The sequence below is a fragment of the Saccopteryx bilineata genome, chromosome 1 (genome assembly GCF_036850765.1).
Source record: "Saccopteryx bilineata isolate mSacBil1 chromosome 1, mSacBil1_pri_phased_curated, whole genome shotgun sequence".
NCBI lineage: Eukaryota > Metazoa > Chordata > Mammalia > Chiroptera > Emballonuridae > Saccopteryx > Saccopteryx bilineata.
The window spans coordinates 100,841,170-100,853,610 of NC_089490.1; the positions used below are offsets into that span (position 1 = coordinate 100,841,170).

The 12,441-nt window shown below is 43.6% G+C and overlaps 1 protein-coding gene across 7 annotated transcripts in view; it reads right to left on the bottom strand.

Annotated features, from left to right (window-relative positions):
* The window catches only part of ANKS1B (ankyrin repeat and sterile alpha motif domain containing 1B), a 1,089,048-nt gene that overhangs the window by 85,977 nt on the left and 990,630 nt on the right, over positions 1-12,441 (bottom strand). For all 7 annotated transcript variants that reach the window (XM_066262341.1, XM_066262329.1, XM_066262320.1 and 4 more), the window contains 2 exons: positions 7,121-7,228; positions 4,921-5,100 (listed from right to left, as the gene is read on the bottom strand). In XM_066262341.1, the coding sequence (XP_066118438.1) occupies positions 4,921-5,100; positions 7,121-7,228 (288 nt within the window). The remainder of the gene's footprint in view (positions 1-4,920; positions 5,101-7,120; positions 7,229-12,441) is intronic.

Consider the following 12,441-nt stretch of genomic DNA (forward strand, 5'->3'; position numbering starts at 1 on the left):
CGAATTGTTAGTCATATCACCTATATATCTATATATATGTAATGATTTACAGTTTGAAATATGCTTTCACATGAATTAGCTTATCTGATGATACACACAAACCAGAGAGGCAGGCATTATCCACATTAAAGGCAAGAAAATGGAATTTCAGAGCAACAGCATGACTTAAACAGGTCACACAGCCAGAAAGAAACCGAATCAAAACTCTAACTGAAGAAGCCACTGAGGAAATGGCATTATTTTTTGGAGAAACCCCACAAGCAAGAACTTCGCTGTTAATGCAGCAACCCCCACACCTATGTGCAAAGCTCTTTGCAAACAGAGAAGACAGGCAGAGTTCTTCCAAGATGTGCAGGGTGGCTTCCCACTAAAAGGATTGACAAAGAACCACCGTAGCTCTGCATTTAAAGGGTTTTGTGGTGATAACCATGAACTGATTCAGTAAGTTTCCACTCAACTACTAGTGATTTTATCCTTGCTCTGCTCACGGTGCCTCATAAATGTAACCTATGATAGCATATGGGAAATCAGCGTTTGTTGAACTGTTATTAAAACATTTTATATCATTTTAAACAAAGGCATCCCACAGGGCATCAGAACCACGGAGGAACCACGATCTGACCAGGCAGAACAGAGCTTGAGTGCTGACTTAGCCAAGTACCATGGGTAAGCAGAGCACTCACCTAGCCACAGAATGAGCTGTTGTGACGTTAAATAAAATCCATACCTGGAACCCCAGGCACGGACCTGGCCAGGGCATGGCTTCTACATGACTCAGTGTCCACTTTTCTTCCTTTAACAATATCAAAAGAACGAACATTTGTAGAACTAATATAATATGTAAAATGTTTTCAAATAAAGAAGGAATTGATCTAGTGATACTTAAGTAGTACTGTTTGAATCAGAAATTATTATACTTTGAACTGCATTAACTTTCTATGATTTAGAAGCGATTCAGACAAAGCCTTTCTAGAGCCTACCACATTGTACCAGGCAAGTTCTGATTTGGTTTCTTATTGGCTGTGCTACCAGGACCAAGTCATGCAGTTCCTCAGTTTTCTGTCTTTAATATGTGGATCGTGCCTGCTTTCAGGTTTGAGTGCATCAGATAAAAGTCACTGTCCCAGGAAATACTAATATTTTTATTTAGATGAGAGTATGTATTCAAAGCACAAGTCTTCTACATTATGAATTTTCCTTATTAACATTCAGCTACAGTTTGTGCAAAAATATGTATTTCTCTTCCCGATTAGAAGTCCTTTTTTCATTTTGTGAAAACAGAAGAATTATTTCATTTCTCCATAAACATTTTCTATAAATGGAGGATTCTATAAATGGCTTTACATTTCACACCGGGACACTGTTTTTTCTTTTTCCATAACTTTGAAGAATGTGGTCTCTAAACTTAATTAATTCCATTACTCTCCTTTAGTATTCATTGTAAGAGTGCCTTGACTTCTCCTAAATTTCATTCAAGAAAACTTCTAAAGATTGAGGCTAGGCTCTAAACACCGGAAGTGTGTTTCCTCCTGAGATGTCGTCCATATTTTCATTTGCTGTCTCATCTGCACAGCCCTCAACTTGAAAGCTGACCTACTGCGTGCTACACGCACACTGACAGTTGTGTGGGACACCGTGTGTACTAACCTGAGATAATAGATGTGGAAGGACTTGGAAAGGTTAGAAGCTCTAGATGCATTAAGTTATTATTATATAAACATGTGTGCAGCGTTTATTTATTAGGTGTATAAAGACGGGAACATTTCAGAACTTCTGAGTTAATGTATCCAATTTAGAATCACAGGCTCAGAAAGCTATGTTTTTAGCATAATAGGAAACCCATTGTTTAGTGTGTTTACATCACTACTGTCAGTGGTTTAAAAAAATGCTATTAGAACTAAACTTAATTTTGTTTCTCGCATATTCATTTAAGACAATTTGAGGCAGGATATTGCTTTTATCAGAATAAAAGCAAACAATAACCACAATATTTGAAAAGCCCTCTATTTCAAGACAGGTATTTTTAAGATTGGTTTAAATGGAAGACAAGTAATTAAACACCACTCTAGGGTTACCTTTTAAAAAATATAAAAATATCTGCCAACAAATGAACTTAATATGTGGAACGGACATTAAATTTATCTTCCTTTAATTCTCAGCACTGGTTTTCCAAGTTAAGCAAAGCATTTCCAAACATCTGTTGAGCAAACCATAAGAAGGCAAAACCCCGATGACTCACCGCAGCCAGCCACCCAGGGCGGAAGGTTTCTGGCCCATGGCAGGAGCGCTGACCACCCTGTGGGGCTCAGATAAACCGGGAGCCGGAGAATTTGGGGATTCTCTTTTAACTGCATTTTCCTTTCTTTTAGGAACAGAAAAGAAACTCTGAAGATGGACTTCAGCGATTTGGGGGGAAACAGACTGGTAAGGCATGCGGTAACCGAACTACAGTAAGCCTCCAGGGAGAAGCCCCTTGGGAAAGACTCACTGGGCTGGGCTCCGGGACAGACAGATGGGGCGAAACCAGCTGCCTGTTTACTGGGATTTTAATTGCTAATACAAGTCTGCAGGCAGACTCAACCTTACTGGCTAAATATGTAACTTCCAGGAAGAATGTGGTCTAGAGAGAATATGATAGGTTTTTAAAAAGTAATGAATTTTAAAAATTGTTATAGCAAATGACCCCCCCCCCCAAATAAAAAGGAAAAATAAGAAAAAACCATCAGTGGTTAAATGGTAGAAAAGTCCATTAAATGAAACTGTTCAACAACAAAACAACAACTACAGAACATTTAATATCTTGACAGGGTAAAGCTTTGAAGTGGCACTATTTTAAAGAGGTACACAAGTGTTCATTTCTCCATGATTCTTTGGCATTTCTGGGAGAGGACACACTCTTAAAGCAAACAAATAAAAGGCTGTGATTAACACAACCTCGAGCTGTACTCCCAGAATCCCTTGTTCCTATTGATCAGATTCCTGTAGTGCCATCTCCAATTTCCCTGCAGCAAAAGTGCTGTATCGAACAGACGGACCTTAGAAAGTATTTAATAAGCCCCCGGTTGCTGACAGAGGCTTGTGTTTGCAATCAGTCATTTGATCACCGTGAGCAGGACACGTGAGCTGAATAAGCACATTCACACAGACCCTCCACAGCTCTCCACATCCCTCCCACTGCTTCTGGGCCTCTCTCACCTGGCCAGGTACAAGTTCATTCAATTTTCTCAAGGGCAAGACAATTCCTGAAAGCGGGGCATTCTGACCGGAGTGACAAGAAAAAGATCAAAAACATACAAAAAGGCACTTTTGCCTTGGCTTGTGAATCTCATGAAAAAAGTAAGGGAGCAATCTTGCTAGAGTACCTCCCTCCAAGTGTTCATACAGAGGAGGAACAGTAATGAATTTCCTCTTTGAAAAAAACTGTACTATGTAGGGAGATCTCATAAATTTTATGAGCAGCTAGCTGAGATAGGCGATTCTGTTCCTGAAGTCAATAGTAGCTAATGTTCGTCAATGCAGTCCTTCCTCACCCAGCCAAGAGAAGGGTTCAGCAAAGGCCCCATTTGTATTAATACATAAAGATGACATGGTGCAAGGTCAAAATGGACCGTGCCTCTGAAACGCTGTCTTCAGAGAGATTTAAACACAAATGTGATCTACAGATTCTAACGAGTAGCAGGAAATGGATAAACAGCTTGAGGAAAAAGAGCTCTGCAGACTCCTTATTTAAAAATCAGTGAAAACAGTAATAAGAATTAAAAGACCCTAAACAAGAGAGAAAGGGAAAAATGATTCTTTTCTTGTCTCTCCTGCATTTTCCATCTCGCTTCCGTAAAGGATTCTCCATAATCCCAACACTGCCATTCCTCGCACAAAGAACTCAGAACAATTCACAATTCACAGAGTTAAAAGGAGATGCAATATATCAGGCCCTTTCTTCCTGGGGATATTTGCAGGCAGAATAGCCATGGTTTCCAGAACATTCTCTTCACATTTTTCTTTTGTGAGTGGCAGTATAGAATGTTTACGAAAAGCTTTTGAAAACAGAATCTCACCAAACAGCTGAGAAAAATATTTAACAACCAAGGCGAAGCAATTACAGCCAAATTTTCACCTCGAGATTCTCATCTTAGGTGTGGGAGGCAGAGGGGAGCCTCTTAACACATCAGTCTGAACCTAGAATGAGATGAGAAGAGTTGACTCTGCCAATGGTTGTCAACAAATCCATACCTTTGTGATCAGGGCTAACCGGCAGGGCTAGTCGTCCACCTGAATGCGCTTTTACAAACAGTGCCACTGTCTGGTTAGGGCTGACTCAAGTTTCCGAGCAGCCATCTGAGGACAGGCCAGATGTGGTCGTCCACACCAAGAACACAGAAAGGTCTCCATGGGGCAGATCTTTCTTTTCAGTTATTTGTGTCAGGCAGCACCATCATTTTCAGCTACCCAAGGTGACAACATGAGATGCTGCAACTGGTCCCAACAAGTACAATTCCATGCAGATGTGTAAATTTGGGAGGAAATTCACATTACTGGAGTTAACACTTTTCCCCAAGTTCTGCTCCGTCATCCAGCCAATTTACATTTTATAATCTAGACGTTTATTATTCATTTTCATTATGATTTGATTCTTGCACAGTAATTATTCCCTCTAGGGCAAAGACTGTCTGGATGCAATGAGATCGTACATAACGTCTCCAGTAAGAATGAAAAACAGGGATCTGCATATACCTTCCGTTCTCAGAAAGGTCTGTTTCAGTCCAGGTCAAGTGAGCAGGGAATGAATAGAAGTCATGGCATAAAAGGTAAAATTCCAGTCGGCGTGGACAGTAGGCATTGTTAGCTGTCGTTCAATATTAGGATGCATTACTGGATATGGGTGAAAGGCAAGAACGTCACAGAGGCTTGCAGACACCTTACCTGAGCCATCTGCCTCTCCAGCTTTGATCGGGGAATATCATCAAAGTAGTTTTCATTTCTTCTCCTCCTTGCATCGCCCTGCATGATAATGTGAGGAACGTCTAGGGAGCCACCAGTGGTGTAAGTGCTTTGGCTAAGTGATGGAGACAACTGAGGAGGAGTGTGATTACCACTGGGTTCCTGAATGGAAATACATCATGAAGTAAATACCACATTTTTTTTTTTTTTTTTTTTTTTTTTTTTTGCGGCTAACCTTTGATTGTAAAATTGTGAAATACCAACAAGCCAAACTGCAGGGTGTGGAGACTCCCATTTGGATCAACTGCCAAGAAATGGAGGGCATGCCACCATTTTATGAATGGCACGGTCTAGTCAATATTTTTTCCCCCTAAGTCTTTAAGTCAAAGGTTTAAAGAATAAAGAATCAGGCAACTTAGCACAGTGGGGGATCTCAGGGGAGAGGACACCCACGTTGGGCAACCTGGACACTATCACGTGTGTTTACAAGGGAAGGAGCTGTGTTCTCACCATGGTGGATGCCATGGTGAGAAAGCTCACATGGGAATCAGTGGGGCTTGATCCTCCACCAAAGAGTGGTCTGGCAGTCAGGTGGTCGGAAGAGGACGCTGTATGGCAACAGCTTACCACACGTACAGACGCAGGGCAATGCATATACGGTAATGGCTTTCAATGGCAAAGATGAGCCAAGCTGGGGAAACTGGTCAGAAGTAAGATAATGAGCTGTAGACAGCTGGGCTCTAGTGTTTGTAAGTAAGAGGAGGATCAGAGGGTGCTGATTCCCAGGCCCCCCCAAAGGTTCTGGACCTCCTTTGACAAATTAAGGTTCTGCAATTTTTCTTGGCGATCTCTGTTTTTCTCCTACATCTCTCTCTTCTAGGGAGTCAGAGGGATGGGTTCAGAAGGTGGAAAAAAGAGTAGAGTAAGTAGCAGGGAATGACTCCTCTAAACACTCATTTTAGGATGGTTATACTGCTGGTGCCTACACCTTTCTCCCCTTTTGTGTAGCAAAACGAAGGCAACATAATAATCCTTTTCTAGCCTTATTTTCTACCAATTTATTTAAAGCCGCTCTTATTGAGGGAGAAAAATAGGTCCTATTTCCACTTTCACGACTCCCAGAGCCCTCAACTAGCCTCCAAATGTCCCAGTATATCCCAACTGCCCCCCATAATCACTTTCCCTAAGGGCTCCCCCCTGGAGCCAATCTCCTGCATTTCCCGAAATCTCTGCTCATTTTCTTCCTGAAAACTGAATCAGACTCTTATCCCAACAGCTCCTCTCCCGCCCGACCCTCTGCTGGGATGACTGTAGTAAGGCTGTTCTGAAATTCATCGAACTTCGTCACCGGTGCTGCTTAGGTCTGAGTGCCACGCTGCGGTCATCATTTCCGATCGTGGCCCTTTCTGACACTTGTAGACAGGGGATCAGAAGCAAGCGCAGGACTCAATAAAGAGCACGGAGGTGGGACTCTCCCAACTGCTCGTGCAGATCCCAGCTTTTCTGACGGGTTTTAGAAAAGATCCAGTGGGCCTCACGAAACCCAGAGAGTACTGGCTGCCCCTCGTCTCTCATTCTCTTCCTCTCTGGTTTTTCCTTCTTGCCTTCAGTCCCTCTCTCCCCCATCCAGGGTCTCTCTCTCGTTCTGCTCTCCCATCACTCTAAAATACAGCTGAAATAGTTTGTTTACGAAACAAAGTCCCAGCTTCTCTAGCCTTAATTTTTAAAGGGGGTCCAGCTGGGAAATATTCATTTCTTAAAAGACAGAAGACCCTAAGGTTAATTTTAAATTGCTCTTCACTGCACTGTGGCCTCTGATCGATTTTCTTTCCGCGGGTTTGAAGAGCTGGACAGGAAACTCATTTCCTCTCGCCTGGCGTGGACGGGAGCGTGTGATGACAAGAGTGGGAGGGGCTCTTTAAAGGGGGAGGCTTGTCCGATGTCGATCTAAATCTCAAAAATAGATGTATTTAACCAGTTGAGAAAAAAAAAAAAAAAGTCTAGTCTTGCAGAACACAATCAGGAGTGAGACTGTTTTTTATATGCGTGAGGTATAAGCTATGTGGAAAACAGCCTGTCTTTCTTGATCCACTGCTTCAGTCCTTCTGTTTTATTGCCCAAAATAAATTTTGGGGATAAGAGTGGAGAAAAACAGGAATATATGAACACCCCGAGCACTTACCCTGAGGGTGATGGACCGAGGAGGCTTCTGTGGCGGGTCCTCGTGCAGCCTGTCTCCCAGAGACGCCAAAATACGTTTCCTGTGGCCAATCAAACTGATTTTTAAAACCTGAAAGGAACAGACATTTGGGTTAAATATTTCACTTGAAAAAAATATTTTTTTTAATTTTTAATTTTTAAATTATTATTATTATTTTTTCATTTTTCCAAAGCTGGAAACAGGGAGGCAGTCAGACAGACCCCCGCATGCGCCCAACCGGGATCCACCCGGCACGCCCACCAGGAGCAACGCTCTGCCCACCAGGGGACGATGTTCTGCCCCTCTGGGGCGTCGCTCTGTCGCATCCAGAGCCACTCTAGCGCCTGGGGCAGAGGCCACAGAGCCATCCCCAGCGCCCGAGCCATCTTTGCTCCAATGGAGCCTCGGCTGCAGGAAGGGAAGAGAGAGACAGAGAGGAAGGAGAGGGGGAGGGGTGGAGAAGCAGATGGGCGCTTCTCCTGTGTGCCCTGGCTGGGAATCAAATCCGGGACTTCTGCACACCAGGCCAACGCTCTACCGCTGAGCCAAACGGCCAGGGCGAAAAAAATAATTTTTACATGTCCTCAAAGATGACGGAACAGATATTTGTGCAAAGCTACCTCTGCACCATGACAGACCTGTGACATCGGTGCGTGACCTTTTGAGTCCGGAAAGATAGAAATAACGTGGAGGAAGTCTCGCGTGCCACGGAAGGGGGCAGAGACAGTGCCCCTCTGCAAAGGGTGCCCAGAGCCCCATTCTCCACCCAGCAGCCGTGAGACCTTTCACAGGCACTAGTCAAGCCTTGCCCCCCTCCCAGCCCAACTCCCCCACAGCTCACTGCTGCTCTGAGGATGGAGCCTGAGTCCTGACCCGGCCTCAAGGCCCACAGGGCCGGTGGCCCACTGTCCATCTCTGTGCCCCGCCCCCCGCTGTCCATCTCTGTGCCCCCCCCCTGCTGTCCATCTCCGTGCCCCACCTCTCTCCCCTCCACTCAGGATGCTCAGCCACACTGGCCTTCTCTGTCCCCTGAACGGCCCTCCCCTGAACATTCTCACCTTGGGGCCTCTACCCGTTTCCCATCTGCCTAGAATGCGCCCTGAGATTGTGCCACGACGCCTTCTCATCTCTGCGGACACTGCTCTGGTGTTGTCACTTCATAAAGGCCTCCCCACATCACCTCAGTAAAAGCAACATGCCCTCAACCCCATCACACTCAGCCCGGGGTTCCTCTTCTTATTGTTCCCCGAAACAACTTCATTACCTGGGGAGTGTTTGCCCCTCTCCCCGGACTGAGCTTCCTGAGAGCATGGCATACTGTGTCTTTACTGCTCATTTCTCCAACTCCTACAGCAACGCCTGAAACCACAGGGCTCAATGACTAGGAAAGAGTGACTGTTAAACCCTGTGAGTAGTACGAATGTTCATGTACATCCTCGTGCCCCCTGACAATCCAGAGTACAATCGTACAAAAATTTTCTTTTAAAAATGTGTAAGGCAATATTTAAAAAAGGCAAATGTATGTTCTTGTTTCCATAAACTGGTTATCAAACAAACATGATTTTAAGTTAATAGAACTGGAACTGGAACTAATTTTGTTTAGTTCACTGCTGGGGGTCAGCAAGCGTGAAAAAAACTCACTCCTCAAAGAGTTAAAAAAAACAAAAGTTGCAATGCTGGGGTTTAATCAAGCACGCCCACTTGGGGGGCTCACCGTCTCCCTAAGATGGGAATTTCAGTCTGACAGTGCTGCAAAGGGCACCTTGGAGAAGAGATGCTAAAGGGAACCAAAATTTGAAAGAAGCCCCTGTCCCTATCCTTCCGGAGAGGTTCCTCTTGCTTTACAGATGAGGAGACAGAGGTTCAGAGTGGTTAAGTTGCCTTTCCTAGAGCTAGGATGAGGCAGCTCTGGGATCTGAATCAGGTTGGCTGATTTCAAAGCTTGTTCTGCCCCCAAGGTAAACTGCAAAGTTTGGGCAGATCTCCGAATATTAATACAGCATATAAATGCATTCATGAGAAATGTATCTACCCCTTCCCTGCCCATGTGCCATGGTAATAACTCTTTTTTGGGGTACTAGTTCCTTAAATATACTTATTACCCATTGTATATAAACGATTTAATTTTTTTTCTCTCTTTTCAAGTCTTAAAGGGGAGGGGTAAGCATAACTTTAGGCATTCCATCCTATGCTACCTTGAATTTTTATTTGCCTGTTTGTCAGTTAGCTTATTGACTTTTCTGCCTAAATGTATTTAAACTAGCGTTTAAATTTGAACGTCCACATGCACCTCATCCTGATGATTTTATACACCTTCATTCTCCTAATCTTTGCGTTTTGTTATCCTTGAGGAGGCAGAGCCTCTTTCACACATCACTTTACTTCACATTCTCTGCTCCATCTCCTACCTGAGCACAACTGCTGAAGGTGTGCTGAAAAAATTGCTCCCGATATTCCGGGTATAAGTGAACCATGGCTTTACATTTCAGCAGATACTATTTTCTGGTTTTAGTCCCCCCTCATTTTTAAAAGATTTTATTTATTGATTTTACACAGAAGAAAAGGGGAGCAAGAAGTATCAACTCATAGTTGCTTCACTTCAGTTGTTCATTGCTTGCTTGCTTGTTGTTTGTCATATGTGCCTCAACCTTGGGCAAGCCCAGGGTTTCGAACTGGTGACCTCAGCATTCCAGGTTGATGCATATCCACTGCGCCACCATAGGCCAGGCACAACCCCCCTTTTAAATGCCCTTTTTAAGCACTTCTGATTTCTGGGTGGCCTTTTAGCTGCAGGAGGAATAACTGTGGACAAAAATGTATACTGACTGTAAAATCTCTTAATTTTGTGATAGCTGATAGTCCAAAGCCCTTTAATCTTGGAAAGATGGTTTGAAGGATTTCTCCCTGAATTCCTTATCTTAGAGTTGTCTGCGCAGAAGCCCAGCTGCCATCCTTCTGCCCGCTCATGTCACCCTGTGTTATCTTCCTGCATTTGTATTAGTCAGCGTGGCATTTCGCTACCTGGAAGGGCTCGGCGGTTTTTGCAAATCTGGAATTTCACCACAAACTCCCTCTTTCTGATGATTTACAATACGCTAAATAACTGTGGTCCCGATGCTGTTTGCGTGCAGGCAACACTGTTTATATGATCCACAGAAATTGCTTTCTTTCCCCTAAGCATCGAGATCAGAGAATTCCTTCATTTCAGGAAACTACAACATTAGCCTTTTCAAATGTGTTTCATAAGCCTAAAAACACAACATTGTCTTATTCCCTTTTATTCTTACTCTCGATTACTCTGCCAAAGGCTTCTACTGGGTATAAATTCCTTCCATAAAATCCCCGCTGCCTTTCTCCCACTAGGTAAATGGATCTGATGCTGATGGTGCTACCCTGGGCTCCTAGGTCTTGCTAAGAAATGCTTTTCATAGTAATGTAGATATTCAGAATTATTTTGACAAATAGCGGACACTGAACAACAAATAACTTGTACAAGACCACACTGGTGTGCCCTCCACTGCTGCTTCTGGTTGACTCTCTCACAACTCAATTGTGGGCAAATGACCTGATTCGTCTGGTCTCTGTTTTCTCACCTGTAAAGTGAGAAAGTTAAGACCAATCTCAAACGTAGTTGGGATGATGAAGAACGCAATTGTGAGAATAACAGCACAGTGCCAGGCACAGAGGAGGTGCAAGCTCCAGGGTGTGCTTATTCCAGCTAGTGGACCCAGAGCATGCGCAGAAATCCTGACCCAGAAAAACAGAGGCTTGGTGGTCTTCATCGTTGATCATGCCCAACAAATTCTCTGGTGCAATGTACGAAGAGATGTGGCTAACCTTGGCCAAGCTCTCATTGAAGTGATATGTACTGATAAGAGTGGATCTATTTTCTAGCTATTAGTTTAATACTAGACCTAATCTAAAAGAATGTATGCTATTCTTCCATGCACACCACTTGATTTCTGGCAGGAGGTAAGTTGAGATTTTAATTGGAACTCGACTGCTGTCCCCTCCACAGAACTACCCAGATGAGGATGGATGGACGGACAGAATGAAAAAATTAACTCAGAGTGATGACTCAAATCAAGAACACTCGAGAAACTCTTATTTATTAGAAATGATCCTATATCACAGAAGATAATAACTGCTACTTATTGAACATTTGCTATGTTCTACCTCTATGTTCTCATTGTGCTAGAAACTGTGCCAAGTACATTATATATGTGCATAAACCTCTCGTTTAATCTTTAGATAACATTATCATTTCCATTTTAGAAATGCAGAGCCTGACTCAGGAATACTGAGGAACTTGTCTGTGCTCACGTCGCTAACGGGCACCATGGCTCGGACGTGCACCTGACGCTTAGCTGCTCTTCCGCACTCACCGTGCTCTTCTTCTCGGTATTAACCTCTACACCCTATCTACACAATTGTTTACACTGTTACGATGCATCTTAAGATGGTGCTTTCTATTCTGGGTTGTCATGTTCAAAACATTTATGTTGGGTCTTGACCAGATGAAAAACATTAAAACAATACAGCTTCAGTTTTGGCTGAGGCTTACAGCAGTGTTAAAGCCAGGCCCAAAGAGCTCGGGCCGGTACCTTACAGAATTCCCTGTGAAGTGCAGACAGGTATCTCCTTTTCAAAAGTTCGCTTTATGCTACTTCGCTTTCACGACAGACCTACATTAGTTCCTGTTGTTGCTAACTCAAAGAAATCCAAAGAAGATTTTTACTTTTACTTGAAAAGGTGAGAACTGAAAATAGCGTTCAGTGTTTGCTTTGCAGGGAGCCGTTACAGAGGCAGCACGCACCCCGAGCAGTGAGGGTGGTCCCTCCAAGCTCCTTCCTGGGACCCACACTCAGCACCTTGGCATCAGTCCTGTAGCTGTGAACCGTGTGAACATCTCTGCTTTAGCTCCATTTATTTTGTGCATCTATTAGCAAGGTGTGTTCTAAGAGGGTTTCTTTTTTGCTTTTAGCCACATAGGCTTAAAAAGGTTTCACAGGAATGCTCGGATAGAACAGGAAGTTCTCACCAACACAGGATTCAACCCAAGTTGGCTGATAGTGGAGGGCAGGGAGAATAATATTTGATTTCAAAACTCCCAAGTCAACAATATGAAATCCATTTAGCAAGACAATAACAGACAGTACTCCAAGGAAAGTCAAGTCCAAAGGCAACTGTGTTTGCCTTCAGTGAGATCAGCTTAACATCTGATCACCATTGTAAGTGATAGGGAGGTAGTGAAATCCTACCACTCTAGGCACCCACTGATCGCCAGTCAGTTTACACACAGT